Source organism: Perissodus microlepis, chromosome 13 (genome assembly GCF_051167445.1).
Source record: "Perissodus microlepis isolate ML-2025 ecotype Zambia chromosome 13, ASM5116744v1, whole genome shotgun sequence".
In the NCBI taxonomy this organism is placed as follows: Eukaryota; Metazoa; Chordata; class Actinopteri; order Cichliformes; family Cichlidae; genus Perissodus; species Perissodus microlepis.
In genome coordinates this window covers 27,925,985-27,944,908 of record NC_140473.1, presented here as the reverse complement: position 1 = coordinate 27,944,908, position 18,924 = coordinate 27,925,985, and the positions used below count along the sequence as shown (strand labels likewise).

Sequence of the window (18,924 nt, the reverse complement as noted above, 5' to 3'; positions counted from 1 at the left end):
AACTAAGCATGCAAAAAAATGATAATGAAATGAAATGAGGAATCAGAACTCAACCTAACAATAACAGTCACAACAAATGCAATACTATGTATTGAAAAAGAAGAAGAACCTTAAAAATGCAAAGCAAAGCCAGAGACCACGAAGGCATCACTGTGTAGATTTGGACTTCCTGTTTTTGATGCCATCTGAGTCTGCTTACATTAAAGTTTGAATCCGCTTACTGTAAGTGGCTTTGGATAAAAGCCACCAAATCTAACTGAATGTTATGCAAAAATAAACAATGTGACACACAATAGAGATGGAGCTAAACTACCTCTGATTTTAAACAAGATAAATTATAGACACAGCGAGGAAAACGCAAAGAAAAAGACAGACGTGACTGAAAATGGGAAACGGAGGTGGAACAAAGAAATTGCACATAAAAATCAAAACTGAACAAAAAGCACTGAGACCGACATTACAAGGCGTTTCTATGGAATATCAGATAAGCTTGAGATGAAAGAGATAGAAAAATTGGGGGGAAAGATGTGAAGGACCAGAGGCGGAGAATCATGTTTTTGTTAATGCAAAAAGCTGGTTTGCTACCGTAACAAGGGTGTTGTCATGACAACCTTCATCTCCTCTCCGTGGGCATGTGTGTGCGTCTGTATGTGTATGTGTGTGCTAAGAAGAACCTGTGTAAATGTACGTATTCCTCCCAAGCAGGTGTCCAGCTTGGGAGGAGTTACATAGCATTCAGTTTTCAGTAATGACCATCACTAATTGCACAAAGTGGGTTGGTCTAACATTAGGGGTGATAGAAATCTACATGAACAGTGTGAATGGTCCTGTACAACTGAGCTTTTAATAGAGCCAGGAAACAAAAACCAGCAATGTTACACCGTTCCCAGTTGGCATGGCGAGGCAGACTGGCTGGCCTTCCGAGTAAATGGTAAATGTATATAGCACTCTTTCTACTCTACTGGAGCACTTAAAGCACTTTATACAAGATGTCCCATTCACCCATTCACACAAGCAGTTTTTTCCACATCTAAGTGCTTTCTATCTAACATTCACACCCCAATGAATGCATCAGGAGCATCTTGGGGTTCAGAATCTTGGATATCCAAGGATCCCTCCCTGACCACCAACCTTCCAATTAGTAGATGACCTGCTCTACCTCCCTAAGCCATAACCATCCCACACTTGAGATTTTGTGTGAACCACAAAAGTAATGAATAATATTTAAGTTTATTATATTATTACATATAAAAGGCCCTGCCTGACAGTGATGAGCATTTGTGAGAAGATAGAAAAATGGTGTGCACAAAACCAGCTAAAGGAAAAAAAGAAAAGAAAACTTCTTTTCTGATGAAGCCATAAAGGACGACAACTTCCTTTATGGCTTCATCAGACTGGGAACTTCAACGGCTTTCAGCCCAAGAGGTAACGTGCCAAAGCTAAAGAGGTGTCTGGAAGCATACATAGAAAAAAAGACATGGGATTTGCACCATAGGCAGCAAGAACATTTTGTGGATTGTGTCAAAGTTTCTGATAAGAGGATGGATGTAAGTTATCATTGTTGTCAATTCAGATGACACAGCTGTGATTATAGAATATAATTTTGCCTTGCTTGACCATTACCATTACATGTTGAGCCCCTCACCAGGTGGTGCCACATAATGGTGTCTTCACGATCTGTGCTGGCTGAAAGTATTTCAGCTTTGTTTCTTTCTTCTTTTTTTCCCATCACGTGAGTTTCTCCCAGTGACCTTGGATTCTTTTGTCCCCACCGGCAACAGACAGCCAGAAATGGAGACCGGCTTACTGTGAGCTCATAATTCAACTGTGGTTTTATAGAGAGCAACATTGGAGAGCATTATAAGGCTTCCTGGTAAGTTTTCTTTAAATGTCATGTGTCCTGCTTATGCAATGTCTCTGAACACACTATTAGTGTAGCTAATAGTGCATGTGGTTTACCAAATCCAAGAAGCTAGGTGGTGTGAAAAATCTTCTTCTTGTGTTGTTTTCCTGGGAGAGTATCCACACACAGCTGCCAGTTATATGTCTTTCCAAGTTTTCTCCCTACATAACCAGGTTCACATGAGTGGGCGTCATCCCAATCAGTGATCACGGTTGTTAAATCAGCCACCAACACACAAAAATTTGTGATCGTCTCTCTCTGTCGCCCCAGGGAACAAATGCCACTACAAGCTGAAGTCAAAGTCTGGCAGCAGATGATAATGAGAAGCTGCAAAAACTCTTAAAGCCTTTGCTTAATTTTGGAATATACAGATTACATTTTTTACCTTGTTAAGTTCTCATTAATGCAAAAATGTCCCCGTCGTGGGATCAGTAAAGTCTTATATTATCTTATCAAAATATTAATAATATGAGCCTGTTGCACACTTTCTGTCTGTATTGAACTTTTCGTGTCACTTTGACTTGTCTTAATGGGAAAATCCTGGTTGAGACTAATTTCATTGTCCTATAAGTGACAAATAAAATCACACAGACAATAGAAGCACACCCAAATATAACACAGCCACAGCATTTGGTAAAAATAATCACTTAGTAAGCTGTCGATGTAACTGCTTGATATTGCAAATCAATTAGGTGATGATGCATTTGATCTGCTGCCACAAATAAGCACACATTAACAAGCTGATGCTATCAGGATTTGGTATTTGGCTGACATTTCAGTACAAATTTCAGTATAAATATAAAATGTGTTCTTTTTAGTTTATATTGGAGAGAACAGACTGATCATGAACTGGAACAATTACATTTCTTTGGCCACTTTTGTCCTCCACGACAAGCTGGTAATCTGTCAAATAGTGGACACATTGATGGGGGGGGGGGGTCAGAAAAACAGAGGATGGGAAAAACAAACAGGTGAAGACAAGAAAATGAGTGACGGTAAGAACAATATTGAGGCTTACGAGTAGACGATGCTGAAACCAGTCAAGTTGTAGGCAGCGTCACTAAAGAAGTGAAGCAGAGCATAGCCGGACGTTGTCACAACCTCAGGAACTGTCTCATTACCTCTGGTCTCTGGCACCACTAGACCGCTGAGAAAAGAATTCAACAGAAAGGCAATGAGACCTGCAAAGACAGACATCCCCCGTGGACCAAAATAATAACAGAAGGTTTTCTGAATTGTATTTGGTGTATGATGTGCTCTAGTCTGAAAGCACTGCCACCCCACAGAAAATACATGACAGTAATTAGCCTTGAAGTAAAAAACACTGCAGTGCAGTGGCAAATTAAATTTAGTTTGATTATGATTTTTTGTGGGGACCGGGTTGTCACTTTTAATCCGTGCAATGCACTGTAAATGTACCCATGTCCACACTGAGCCCAAGCTCCCTGCAGGAACTAGTGTTTGTTTTTTACAATGCAAAGCGGAGGTACCCATCCATAATGAACAATTTAAGCTTACTTACTGTAGGTAAGAATGCTACACAAGTCGAGACTATGTATAATCAAATGGCAGATATTTTTATATATTTTTCTTGAAATAGTCCAAATTGCCCCTTTATGGAAACAACTGAACTCTTAACAAGAGATAATCCTCAGTGGATTAGAATAAGTGGGAGGTTGGTAAAATATTGCGGCATTACTGTTTTAAGGAATTTGCATGAAATGAAAGAGTTCCACCCACATGCTTGTAGATTGTTCTGTAGAAGGGAAAAAAGAGCAAAGTACAGAATAAATCTCGAGAAAAAGAAGTGGCATTCAGGGATAATGTGAGTAATTGCAGTATTTTCTTTCTATTATTGCTGTATTGTGGTAAGCCAGCAATTATGGGGTCCATTGTTTGGCCATACATGGAGTCATTTGACTGCACAAGCACAAATTTATTGGCACTTTTGAAGCAGTGCCAAAGGGTACCTAAGTCATTTACATATTTCCTCCATTGCACAGCTCTCCTATTCAGACTAGCAGGTGCTCACCTGAAGACAGCAATCAAAGGGGCGTAAATGGAGTCTCCATCATAGACGTACATGTGGTCCCAGCTGCACTCTGTGGCAAAGTGATTGAAGCGAAGCCTGAGTACAGCGTTGGGGCTGGGAGACAGGGAGAGAGGGAATGCAGAATAAACAGGTGTGACAAAAATACTCTTGATAAATATATATACTACCTATAAGCTTCATATGATTCTTACTTTATGGAAGTGTCTCCACTATTCATAAAATCTGTGGTTAAGATCATAAATCGACAGTTCAGGGACTCACACTCACTGCAGAAAACCTTTTTGCTATATTAAAATCCTTGTGAGATGTGTCCTTGCCTAATGCCAGCACTGTAGAAGATGCATTTCATGCAGCGTTTGTTCACATGCAGACTATTAGTATCAAGTATCCTAGTTTTGTAAAGGTACAATCCTGAAATAAACTATTATTTCAGCTTCAGATAAACCTGCATATGATAATCAACCAATTTTACACATGAAGGCAAACACCAAGGAACTAATCATTGTCTCCCATATGCGGACATGCATACCTAATTGGTAAAAAAAAAAAAAAAAGTCCCAATGATAATTGATGTGATAAGGGCCTAGACATTAAAATGAAGGTAAATCACCAGGAAAATCTGCACTGTACAATCATTGCAAATTTAAATACACCAGGGAGTGATGGAGCAGATTTTTTCTTTTCTTAACTCATACCTGATTTATTTATTCCTCTTTGACAAATGAATATGCTCTGGAGATTTTATAGCAATCTGTCCTTAAAAAATATTTTTTTTAAAAAAGGAATCTATCACTTAAAATCATCTTTCATATTAGCTGAGTAGCACGTTTTAAAGCATGTGTAAAAATGATTGGCAGTAACTCTTTAGCATCATTTTTCATTGTGCAGCTTGTTCTAATGAATGCCTCAATGTCTGAAATGGGCACAACAACACGGTGGGCAAAAGTTGTCACAGTAATGTGACGTGTTGTAAATGGAGACATATCAGTGAAGTTTATGTTAAAGTATAACAAGAAAGGAGAAGCTGAAGTGCTTTTGTCCTATCAGAGAGTGTGCAGAGCTTTGTAGACTGTCCTCTACATGTAGATGTTAGCTGGGAGCTGATTAAAAGAATATATGTGGAACAACTGGTCTGTGGGCTTGTGTTGTTGTTGGTCCTTCAGCCACCAAGCCCGAATTTATAAAATACAAAGAGCTGATAACCAGCAGAGAGTTAAAGTTTGACACTTCCTTTTCTATTCAGTAACCAAAAACCGACACAAACTGACACAAACGCACTACCGTGAGTCCCATTAAGTGTCGAGTTGGGAGTTGAAATGTGTTGGCAAGGTGACCTTCTTGTTGTGCAACAAAATGCCTGAAAATCACATTTTCAGTCACAGTCCATGGATATCTGCTCCAAATCTCTTGGCACCTTCCCCTTCTGAGGGGAATGTGTGATACGATATACAAATAAAATTAGCTTGAACTCACTTTTGAGTAACTTTCTCTCTTTTTTCTTAGAGAAAAAGCAGCTAGTACAGTAAAATAAATAATAGCATATATAATAGTAGTAATATATTACGGAGCCTGAGCTGCCCTTCAGCATTTCCCAAGGAGATCATGGACATCTTCATTGCTTTGCCCAGAGCTCATCTAACATTCCAGAGCATACAGAGACCATTAAATGTATGACCTTACACACCGTGTTAGAAAATAATGATTTTAGTTGCCATGCTGTGACTTTTACATGGTGGTCTACCACTGTATACTACATGTAGTGCAAGCAAGCATTGTATTTCCATAGCAAGAGAATAAAATTGCAAATGAAGCACTTTCAGTCGGTGCAGCATGAGCAGTAAATGTGCAAAATGCAACTACAAAGCACAGTAACTACTATATTCATAGACAAACTCCTCCTTTTTACAGAATAATACAGTCTCTCTTATCTAGAGCCCTTAAGTTAGATACAGAATAAAGTCTTTATCCAAGTGGAAGTAAGTAAGATTAATGATGACATGTGGAAGATAAAAACAGTGGTACTTACAATCCTTCTATTAACCAAGTGCACTTGGTCTTGTACTTATAGTTGAATGGACCATCTGTGAGAGAGCCTGACAGGTCTGTTAACCTGCAGAAAGAGACACAGAGGGGAGAAAACATGAACACAGTGATGCAGTTTAATACGCTCAAAATCAGAAACAACTGGGGGAGTCTGTGGCCTGGTTCTTCCCTCCGCACCAACAAACAACCCAAAACAGACAAAAATTAGAGTTGAAATCTTATCTTGTGACCCCTACAAGACAAAGATACTCATTCTTACATCAGTGAGGGTCCCCATCAGTGCAATCATGTGACATCAAGGAGTTGTATTTGGGCTTAATGTTTGATTTACTACCACCAGATCAAGCGTGGCAGGGCATGAGCTTTTTTCCCCTCCTTATTTCAGGTTATTCCTTGGTAAGAAAATACAAATAAACATTTGTTTTAAACAAACACACTAATCATCTAAAAAGAAGAAGAAGAAACCATTCTTCTTAGCAAAGAATTTAATGTTATATCATTTGAATTGAAAATAATAGCTTAAATTATTTAAAATCAATATCCATTTGATGACTGCACAGTAAAACTTTGGCAATATGAAATAGTGAGCACTTTATAACAACTGGTGCTCAGCCTAACTGTTCTAAAATGGCCCATTTAATTATTTTTTTTATCCCCCAGATTAAGAACATCATACGCCCTAAAGACTGCTGTAACAGTAGGACCGAGTAGAGACCTTACATGGAAATTATGGACGAGCAGAAGAACATCCACACTAACCAAGAAGGATCCTGTAGCTCAGTGCCCTAAGATCAATGAGAGGAAGCTGCTATTAAAGTGAGAGATTGAGAGCCTGCAATACAATGGGACCAGTACTGAGCTGCATGGATATAATGAGCTGACCTTGACAGAAGAGAGCAGTGTTAAAGAAGGAAAACCGCCTGCCATGATGGATGCATCCACTGAGCTGAGGATGAAGACACAAAGCCACACAAACTGGGATGCAACTGTGCCAGCTCTCTGACAAAATCCTATCAGGAGAGATGCTTGCAAACATCAACACAGCTCAACTCATTATCCCCGCTACCAACATGTACACAGAAGAAGGCTGGAAGCCAGGAAGGAAGTTAGTTGGTAACATCGCCTATTCTTGCTGCCTTTTATTCTTCAGCACGTACATTATCTCACATTGTCAAATTCACCTCATTCAAAATTTCGACATCAATGTTCCTGTCCAACAAACTGTGTCCACGCAGCCAGTCGGCCTCTTATCACCAGTCTTTTAATCCACTGTGATCTTCCACTCTCCCTTGAAGGGGTCTGGCATGGCGAAGCGATCCTCCTCCTCCCCATTTCTACATCATGTGTTTTGTTCAGGCACCTCATCCAAAGTCTTCATGAGCCATGATTTCATCATCACCACCACCAGTGAGCAGTGTTGGGGGTGGGTGGTGCCTGGGTGAGGGTATCATTCCAGTTGAGTTTTTACCATTTTAAAATGTTCAGTTTAGTTTTTAGTTTTGATTGTTCATTTTATTATTTTTAACTGTTACTATATGGAGGTTCTGCACAGGTATTAGAATAAGAACACAGCACCTTTTCAGTGCAGATGACTCAATAAACAGATGCACCAAAGACTAAAACTAAAGCCTGTAAATTTTATGTTCCAACATATTTTATGTTATTTCAGTAAATTTTATAAGTGTACAACATTGTTTCAGTGTATCATCTTTTTTTTCCTCTCAAGTTTTTAGTTTGGTTGAACTCTGTCCAGTCACCATCTTTTACTTTCAGCTAGGATTCTTCTCAGTCTACCTGCCAAAGAATACTTAATATTTTGCACACTTATTTCTTTATTATAAAATTTTCTCCCTATTTTCAGCACCACCCACCCCATCAAGAATGTAATTTCCTTTGGTGTGTATTGTAACTCATCCGCTTCGTGCCAGTTTTTATGAATGGAGCTGGTTTTATTGTGAAGACACCATCAGGCTTCACAATAGCAGACACCACGTATTCATTATTTAATCCTGGATTACATTACATTACATTATGTCTTGTAAAACTAAGATTTCTCATCTCCCCTTTTGTCCTTCCTGGTGCTATAGTGGAACCAAAGACTGCCCAACACAGCTCTGCTTTGCAGTCATGTTAATAATTATTATTTTCCCAGGCAGCAGGCCTAACAAGCATCTCAGATTGATTCAGACTGACTGACAGATTGGCAGAATAACAGTATGAGGTGACGAAACATGGCATCCCTCTGAAATCAAGGTGAGACAATCCCTGATGCTGTTGCTATAGCGATCCCAACATGACAAATTCGTGTGACATCTGTAAAAACCAAGATGGTGGTAACCAGCGATTGCACTTGTCAATCAAAGTAATCCCATGCTCAAGGGAAAATCTGAAAACACACACACACGCACACTGTCACACACAACATATCGGCACCACATACAGTGACGATGTCGCCGGCTGCCGCCAGTTGAACACTATGTTACTGTGTGACCGCGTGTGTTCATTATCTAAGCCCTCACTATAGGATCTGTGCTCACCGTGGCACACTGCCAGACTGGAAAAAAAGAAGGAGAAAAATAGAGTGAAACTCATTTTTCTTGTGTCTTTGGGGGGAAAGCATAAAACAAGATAACAGAGACCGACATAGTAGATAAAACTTGGTAGAATCCACAAAATCACAATATGAGGCAAGCTGCGAGCTAGTTCTGAAGCACACATCGAAAATGGAATAACCCACTGCTTTAAAAAGTATGGTATAAATGAAGATAATTCACTCGTGTGGTGTCGGTCTATGTGATTATCCTAACTCATGTTTATGAACTGTGTCCAATGATACACCAATTAAAGACAATTAGTTCTACAATCAATGTAAAATGCTTTCCTCTGACCTTAGAATCTAAGGTCAGCTGAAACAGAACTCAAATAAATCAATCAAGCCAAATAACCTTTATTGTCCCCAAGAGGAAATTTGTCTTGAACATAGAGCTGCTTGATATGAAATAGAGAAAAAGACATTCAATAATGAAAGGCATATAGTATTGTATTGCTGCTAATAAAACATCAAATAGTGATTGAAAGCATAAAATGGAAGGAAAAAAGACCTCTAGCAACATATATAGCACAGGAATGAAAAACATTACCACCATAACTTTGAATAGAAGCATCCATCGAATCAATAAAGGTAAAGCCTATTTATATTTGCCATGATGCTTCTCACGCCCAGCAAAACACTTACTGCTGCAATTGTAAAACAGCATTTCATAAGTCATAAACCATCATAAGTTACATTTAGAAGAAACTGCCCTGTCCCTAGCATCCTGCAGAGTGCAGTTTGCAATTTGTGAGGCAACAAGTGTTTGTGCGAGTGCAACATTTCACTACATTTCACTCCCAGCTCAGAACCTCAGCCAGATATGCTGTTTCTGGTAAACAAAGGAACCCAAGGAAGTGCTAACAGATTGCTGCACAGCGGGATGCGAGCTGCAGTAAATGCATACATCCTGCCAGTAAAACAGAAGCACACACATACACTCACACTCACAGACACAATATATGTAAAGGAGGAACAAGACAGGATGCAGAAGGTCTGTCTGTTTTGTTTCCTTTCCATCTCTTCTTCCCTTCACTTCTGCCCATTTACTCCTCCATCTATCCATCTTCTATCAGTCCCTGCTGATCACAGTTAGATCCCCTGGCTTTAATCCTGGATTAGAAGACAAATATTCATGTCATGCTGCTGTAACACTGACTTAAATGTTGATCGTATTGATGGTGATGGTGATGATGATGATGATGGTGATGCTGGTGATGATGATGATGATGATGAAAACTTGTTTCTTACTGCTGATGACACATGAACATCTTTAATGTCTAAAAGTGAATGTCTGTTCCCAAGATCTATTGTCTATTTTCTTGTCTTATTACTGCACCTGTTTTATTGATGTTCACATTTTTTGAATTTAGGGCCATATTTCACATCCGATTTAAAGAAGGTCATTATGGAAATGCTGTAAAACTTTAGCAAAGAGCTTTGAAAGGTGAAATTAATAAAATGTAAAGCCATTATCAAAGTCTAAGAAAAAGAGGAAAAGGCCTACAAAGTCACTAACTGTCACTCGTGCAATTTCTTTGCAGTGTGGGTGTTAAATGATGAAGAACTAGAACGAAACAACATCCCAGCAACCAAAAGCCTAGTATGGCTATTTTATCTTAACCCACAACAGCAACTAAAAGGTTAAAAGGCTGTGCTGTGACAGCGCAAGTTCATAAGCTAGAAAACAAAAGTGAAATAGAAAAGAAACAAATGCTGGAACATTTATTCATTCCACACTGTTGCATGCAAGGTTGGAGCAGGATGAAGCTTATTTCAAATAAGATGGTGTAATAGAGGGGATAATGCACACTGACGCACAGATGACCATTCACACTAAAAACTAATCTCAGCTGGAATCTTTGAATCTATTCAGTTATCCAAACATGCATGTAACTGGACTGTGAGGGAAAGCAAGAAGGCCACTCATGCCTGGGTTGAATGCATACATGCCTGCAGAAAAAGTTCCTCAGTGGGTTGAATAAGCCAAAGCTTAAACCGTGCTGATTTGTGGCAGCAGTGAAACGCACTTCCCAGCCTATATTTTTATTATTTTAATTACAGTTTACTGCGTTGTAAACTTCTTAGAAATTCAATTGCAGATCCTCAGTCACTCAGAGTCCACTGTCACTTGTTTTTTTCTTCTTTTTTGTGTTTTAATTGTTTGTGAATTTTTACAGGTACAGTTGCATTTGAAAAAAAAACAGCTAATTAGTCATCATACGATTACTACGAGCAAGTGGTAATCAGATGCTAAATACTAATGTGACCGTGTGCAATAGACTGGAAATTTGAAATGGTTGCCTCAAGGACGGCAATCAGGTCTGTTTTCAAAGCAGCTTTTGTGCACAGTTTAGGTTTGTGATAAAATGGAGTCAGTTATATGCAATCTGTGATAATTTGGTGATTAACTGCTATAAATTGACAAGAAAGGACAAATCTGTTGCTGTCTACATACACAAAAAGTTACATTAAACAGATATTCAGAGTCCAGAAATTCCTCCATAAAAAGTGACGTAGTTGCTGCAAGACAGCAATTTAACTGCACAATGACAAATGGGCTTGACAATCATGCCAGAATATGAACAGTTGGGAACCAGCTGAGTCAAGCCTGCTATTGCAGAAAGACATGTCACAGTTGCACTAATTCAGATTGATAGTAACGTGTTAGTAATCTGCCTGTGTTTAGAAATTAGATGCCAATTATTTTCAAACCTTGACCATTCAGTCTGACTGCAGCCTGCCCATGTTGGAGTGTGACTGGTTGCAGTTAGGTTGCCTCCCTCTCTGCTTTGTGATCTAAAGTCGTGAACACAACTATTTGCAATCATTGTTTCCGACAGTTGTATAAGCAGCTATGAAAACAGATGTGTGGGACAATGACCGGTTCACTATATCGCCCAAACCCTAACATTTTGAAACGTGCAAAAATTACTATTCAAAAAAATAGAATCAAGAGTTACATTTTGACAAAGCCTTGGTGTAGCTCTCCTCTGGTTTTCTCAGGCTGAGATCTTCTCCATATTCAGTATCTATAAAAGCATGTGCAAGGTAGATCACATTCATTGTTAATGTGAAGCTGACTGGTGTAGCCTCCTACAGTCCCAACAAGCCGTCACTCCAAACACCTCTCCCATTAATCTTCCCCCCAAAAACGCCTGGCACAGAAGAAGACGGCGTACATGTATCGGCAGGAAGCCATCACTCACAGGCTCACAGCTAGCTGAGGTTATAAATGGTGAGCAGGGGCAGAAGGCTGGTCATAATACGAGGCCAAAGTCAAATCCTTTACATACACCACAGAATTGGGATCAGGAGTAACACATGCTTATATATTGTACGAAAGCACCGAGGGACGAGCCATGAAAGGGTGACGGTGGCAGAGCAAGAGGAGGGGCAGCGAGCAGACTGATAAAAACAGAGACAGCAATGAGAGCATGAGGTATGGAGGAAGAGAGTCCAGCACCCCCTTGAAATATTCATTTGCTCCGGGTGAATAATTGATGCAGCACAGAAGACAGATGCATGGGGGATAGACAGACAAATGGATGGAAAAAGAACAAGCGGGACAGACAGATTAAGAGAGAGAGCCCAATATCGCCAGGTAGTGTAGTTACAAATCTCCCTTTTCATCTTCTCCCCTGTCACTCTATCCAGAGGGAGGCCTGGCTACACCTTCTGCACCACCTCCCTACTCATTTAATACCATCTGCTCGTGTCATGCACACATCTGCTAATGGAAAGCTCAAGCCTTCACTCACCTCCTCATCTATTCAAATAAAAAAAAAAAAAACCATTCTTTTAAAGCAGCATTACTCATGACGCCAACAACTTCTTCATCCCTTTCACACTTGCTTCTCTCGAGCATTTCAGTCTCAGAATAGCAGTATAGTTGTTGTCATATGCTGAAGCTAAATCTTTCAGCTTCTCAGTAAATTATAAAAGGTTGTAATCAATGGAAGTAAATTTATAAGGTATCAGAGATTGAGTTAAATGCATTGCTTCACTGATTCAGCCTTATTAGGTAGGGTATGACCACCAGTTTCCGGAAGCCTGTGGCATTTTACTAAAGGTTTATTTCCTTATTGCTGATTAGTTAATATTACTAATATTACTCAGTTGCTTACTGCAAAATTTGCCAATATTTACTTCTTCAGCAGCCTGATACTGTCACTTGTGGCCAGAATTAAACAGAAATCGGCCTGGAATCATTGGAATCTGATAAGTCATGTTTAACAGAAGCAGCAGATTATTAACAACAGAATACATTTAGAGTTTGTATAAATGTATTCTGGGTCTGAACTACGGTTGGGCAATTTGCTCATAGTCCAATCATCCTATCGCTTCCTGATGGCATCGTCGATGGCCGAGAGCATTGGAGCCAGCGTTATTTATCTTTATTACGTACCCCGTGTGCACAAAAGTGCACAGATGAAAGACAAATACGCATGCCGAGAGTTTATTTCTCATTTCCATCATGAAGAAATGTTTTAAAGTTGATATACAATGCTGATTGATTTAGCCAACTCTAATTAGTGAACACAAGTGCCTGGATTTAGCTAAACAGCTATAACATTATTAAGTCATGACATTTACTGGCAAATGCAGTCAAATTACAATCTGACTTAAAAATCAATAGTCGGAAATATCTTCCTGTTTTCTGTTATTTGATGATGGAGCAGTACAACTGCTGCTTACACACATACACACTAACTACTGCTTCTTGTGTACGTGTTCATGCAAGCCAGACAGACACGTCTGTTTTGCAAGTGTCGATTATACGTGGCCCTACCCGTGCACGCTTGGGTAGGGGAGGGGCTGAAACTGCAGGCGTACGCCTTACATACACCTTGAGATTTTACAGAAGAACACAGCATTGACAGTCTCACCCTGAGGGATGAATTTATGATACACAGCACTGTAGATGTCTAAAAAAACCAAAAATAAAAACGTGCTGCTTTCTAGCTATGAATCTCCCACTACAAGCTGCTGTTTGGAGACCCAGTTTTTATCAGCAGTCATTAAAGCCGGTTTAGGCTCAGAGCTGATGTTTACTCTCTATGCATGTTTGAGGTTCATAACAAATGCACAAAAGTACCAAGTGATATTTCCAGGAAGTGATTTGAAAATAGCACAGCAAGTGGCCTAGAGGTGCGCACAGAGATGACTTTCAAGGGGAGATTAGCCAAGTTTAAATCAGATTTTTCAGCCTATCCCAGCTGTCTTTAGACAGGAGGTGGGTACACTATGGACACCTCATTTAATAAAGACAAAACACACCATCTTTATGAGCATTTAAAAACTACAGCTCCCAGGAGGATGCCTCAGAAAGTTGGGTGGACATCTGTCTATACTGTTATGTTGTACAGCAGTGCCACAGTTAATGCATCAGGTTATTTAAGATTTAATAAGCCATAATGGCACCAGTAAGGAAATTGAATTACAGCAGTATTAGCCCAGAGAGTCTGCAGTGACACCGTGACTGTCTCCCTTCCCAGCTGAATTACAGAACTAAAGTTAAGCAGACTGTCTGCTCACCAAAAAGAGAAGAAGAAATTCAAGGCTACAAGTTGAACTGACAGGTCAATGTGTCTTACAGGCTACATCAAAGCAGCCTTGTAGTATTGATTTTCTCTGTAATCCCCCACTACAGACAGACATTTACTGACCGCTAACTGCACGATAGCCCAGTGACACATTCATACTAGAGAGGAACACATAATCAAAAACAACCGCAGTGACACAAACACACAACTGCACGCACAAAGACTTTCAGTGACAGCATCTAGTCAGCTGAGTTTGACATCATCCATGTGAGAAACAAAATGACGCACACATGTTTGTGCTTAAGAGCTTCCAGAGACTGTTTTCATTCCCAGCCCTTTAATCATCACCCTAACCCTTCACAGCACACGCCTGCTCTCAAACTGTGCCGTAAACTGACCTATTAAAGAAGGGAGAGTTGTCCAGAAGTGATTTCACTTTGCAAAAATGCCTTCCCTCATGAAACAGATACGCACACACACACACACTCTCTGTTATACATTTGGGGAAAAAGAAATCATAAAAATTCACAGCCTTGAAAATCCTCCAAGAATAACACCACTCCTGCACTCTATAGTTTTAGATGACCATATTTAGAAAAAACAGCTTCTGGCAGAGACTCGCCTGATTGAATCATATAATTTATAACAATGCACAGCACAGTGGAATTCCCTCTAAGGCCACTCGGTACCCTCCCTTGTGTTAAAAAAACACAGCTGAGTCTCTGCTGAGGTTGCTGCAGCTTGAGTACACTCAGCAGCACTGTTCACCACTTTTACTACATGGGAATACTTTTCATGGTTGCACATTATATCACAGTATATTGATATGACATAGCAAGTCATATTTTAACGTAAATGATCTAATTTGAAATTGAAAACTATATATAGTATAATGGATCATAGTTCAGGTGCAGATCCAAAATATACTACACTGTGATATTATATGTTTTGCATTTTACATTCTAGGAAAGTCTAATGGTGCAACGAGGAGAAATAAAGATCCAATGTCCTGCCAGCTTTTCCAGCTGAATATTAGGTTACTGGGGTTAGATAATGACTTGACAACTCCTAACCTGAATGAGAGTAGAGTGTCAGGAAGGTTGCCTTTGCACCTCCAAACAACACTTTTGTTTACTTAGGTTTTTTCTGAATATGCCCTCTGAATGACTTTAGAAGGCCCAGTTAAATGTGGTTATATCATCACACACAACACAATAACAACATCATCTAAGAGTACTTTACTGTAAATCTACCCAATAAGTTGGTTGATAAAAGGTTTTGCTCATTTCTGCAGAGAGAGAAGCCTCTTCTATTCATCTGGGAATGAAAAAATAGGACCTTATTTTAATTTTGTACATGCAGTTTGCTTGAAGTGGTGGGAATACTGAAGCAAGAGAAAGTTGGAATTCAATCACAATGGGATTTCAAGTAAAGTTCACTTTTTCTTAGGTAACATTGAGGTAACAATACCAGCAATGTGTCCTCGAATACAGGGTCCTGCTAGAGCCTGGGGAAGTTTCCAACTTTTATTCATCGTCAGTGTTCAGTTTTCTGTTGTGTTCAGTCAGTCAAAGATGTCACATCTGGGAGCCATGAATAAATTATAGATGGGAAATGAAATTGTGTTGAATCGAGAGGAGGCCATTTACAATTTCTGCACTTTTTTTGTAAATATGATATACTAATGAGTTTGTAAATACTTTTATTTTAAAGGAGGCAACACGCAGTGACTAGCACTGTTGTCTAACAGCAAGAAGGTCCTGAGTTTGTCCACCACCGGGCTGCGGACTCGTGTTGGCGTGGGTTCTCTGCAGGTACTCCAGCTTCTTCCCACAGTCCAAAGACATGCAATTAGTGGGGTTAGGTTAATTGGTGAATCTAAATTGCCCATAGGTGTGAATGTGGGTGGGAATGGTTGTCTGTCTCTCTTTGTTAGCCCTGTAACAGACTGGCAACCTGTCCAGGGTGTAACCTGTCTCCCTGTCTCTCGCACTATTGTAGCTGGGACAGACTCCAGCCCCCCGACCCTGACAAGGACAAGCAGAAGAGAATGGACAGTATATGTAAGGCACATCATGTATAATCACTCCGTAAGACTGTGTAGAGTTTTTGGACAACAGGTTGTAAATGTTTTTCCTACTTTAGCTATTTTATTTAGAGATCAAAACACGTATGCAAAAGCAGAGACTGGCTTTAGCTTTTATTTCATCACAGTTAAATGCAGGACAGCACAAAGGTGAAGTTATTAGCACCATAGCCTCACAGCAAGGTCCTGGTTTTGAATCCACTATCTATACGGGACCTTTATGTATGAAGTTTGTACCTGCCTCCCTAGACTATCACTGACAATCCAGTCATACTGAATGATGTTACAAGTTCTCCACAGCTTCTCCATACCCTTTCACATCTGCCACATGTACTGAGGGTCAATATTCTCATCTTTGAGAAGCACATGGTGCCAGTGGTGGATATGCTAATTCTTTTACTCTGTGGCTCCACGGTGTCAGGCAATAAGAAAAGGGCCCACTAGAGGACTTTGGGCCCTCAGGCCACCCTCATGCAGTCTGTTTGTTGATTGTTTTGTCAGAGACACTCACACCATCAGTTTGCAGTAGGTCATATTCTAGAGCTCTGGCAGTGTTTTTTCTTGCTCAGACGAGGAGATACCGGAACTGCTGATGGATTAAGGACTTGGTGATGGATTAAGGCCTGCCCGGCGCTCTTAGAGTAGCTGCCTGTCTCCTGGAATCTCCTCCATACTCTTAAGACTGTGCTGGGAGACACAGGAAACCTTCTGGCAATGACATGTACTGATGATGCCATCCTAGAGGAGTTGGACTACCACTGCAACCTCTGTAGGTTCCAGGTATCAGCTCATGCTAACAGTAGAGACACAGTCAGAAAAGATGAGTAGAGCTACTTAACTGACCACATCAATATCCCAAAAGTTTAACTGACTTAATGCTACTTCCTTAATTTTTTTGAAGCAGTGTAAATTGCCCATTATTGTAAATGTGATTGGTTGTCTGTAACAGACTGGCGACCAGGCTATACCCTGCCTCTAACCTCTCTCTATAGCAGCTAAGATAGGTTCCAGCCCCTGAATCTGACCCTGAACTGGACACGCAGAAGAAAAGCAATGGATGGATAATCAAATATAAACGCCTCTCGGATTTCCGTACTGCAAAGTACTTAGTGTTTAAGGTGAGTTTGAGCTCTCTGTCCTGCTGCTTCTCCTTGGTTACTGTGGATATGTTCTGAGTAGACAAAACACCCCCCAGACTTGACGAATCCTAAAACCATGTTTCACTGTGGGTTTGGTTTCCTGCAGAATCGCTCTCTCTCTCTCTCCTGTTTGTCTCCTTACATACACTTCTCTGTTATTGCCACAAACTTGGATTCAACAGTAAATAAGATTTTTTTTCCCCATTATTTCCCCTCCTGAGAAATTATTTTGAGTACCTGTCTACCCTCTTAACGTATTTTTCCTCGGTGCAGTCTGGCATTTTTAATGAATTAATTTCCATATCAGCAAACTAAGCTTGATGTATTGATCTCGTAAAGATGAGGACACCACTGGGCCTCTGCCTCGTTTTTATTTCTGAATAGGGAAAGGCTTCTCTCCATTGTTTTGAAGGGGACGGTAGATACAGCATTTCTGCCTTTATTTGGATCACATAAGAAGGTCTGATTGTATTATCTCGTCTCTGGTTCACAACGATTACAACACAAAGGCTTTTGGAATTTCATATAATATTCCATCTGGTAATTCACTGTCCTACGTTAATCTGTTATTTTCAAAAATCTCTAGCTTCCATCCCCCAAGGAAACAGATTAACAGTGTTCTCCACAGTAACCTCAGAGCTTTATATGCCCTCTCTGTCCTGTCACAGTTGCCTTTTACTAGATTCCATACATTATTTCAGCATTATCTTGCCACTGGTAATACATCCACTTTCCAATTTCCAAACATTTATGTTTGTATTAAGTTCAAAGAGTCTTCTGATAAAACAGTAAGTAATATTATCTGTGACACGTCTTGAAGTCTGTGCAAAACTCTCGCAGTGGATAAAATACACAGAAGATAGCGACAGAGCTGCGTAAAGCCAGTGATGGATAACCAGACAAGCCAGAAATGACGGCTGCATTGTTCACACTGAAGAGTGTGCACACAAAGGTGGACACATACACACACATGCCCAAAGGTGTAGGGGTCCCCAAGCTAGGGCCAACAGGGAAGATTGAGATATCTGTGTGTGTGTGTGTGTGTGTGTGTGTGTGTGTGTGTGTGTGTGTGTGTGTGTGTGTGTGTGTGTGTGTGTGTGTGTGTGTGTGTGTGTGTCTGTCGAGGGAAAGCAAAATGAGGAGATGAATGGCCAACAATTGAATAACCTTGACCTCCTCTGCAGATATCCTTTATTAAAAATCAAGAAAAGCCCTTCTACCGGGAATAACAAAGGCAGAGAGTGAGACTGTGTGTCTGTGTATGTGAGAGAGTGTGAGTGTGTATGATTGATGTTACTGGGTCTCTATCACCTAAGGTATAGTCATGGTCCAATGGGTTTCACACTAGAGCATCATTCATTGCAAGCACCCCCAATCTTTCTCTCTCCCGCACTCTCTCTCAAAACACACACACACACACACACACTTCAAATTACTCCTGTACCTCAAATAAGGTCAAAGCAAAGCTAATAGCAACATGACCTGTTTAAACAGAGCAGAGTCACCTAAAGGAGAAGAGACAAAACAAGAAAAAGAAGGAAAAAGAAAGAAGCAAAGAGGATCG

At 40.1% G+C, this 18,924-nt stretch overlaps 1 protein-coding gene across 3 annotated transcripts in view; it reads right to left on the bottom strand.

The window, feature by feature from the left end:
* atrnl1a (attractin-like 1a) overlaps nt 1-18,924 on the bottom strand; it is a 308,853-nt gene that overhangs the window by 265,744 nt on the left and 24,185 nt on the right. For all 3 annotated transcript variants that reach the window (XM_084948292.1, XM_084948294.1, XM_084948293.1), the window contains 3 exons: nt 5,983-6,066; nt 3,936-4,049; nt 2,922-3,050 (listed from right to left, as the gene is read on the bottom strand). In XM_084948292.1, coding sequence (XP_084804418.1) covers nt 2,922-3,050; nt 3,936-4,049; nt 5,983-6,066 — 327 coding nt within the window. The remainder of the gene's footprint in view (nt 1-2,921; nt 3,051-3,935; nt 4,050-5,982; nt 6,067-18,924) is intronic.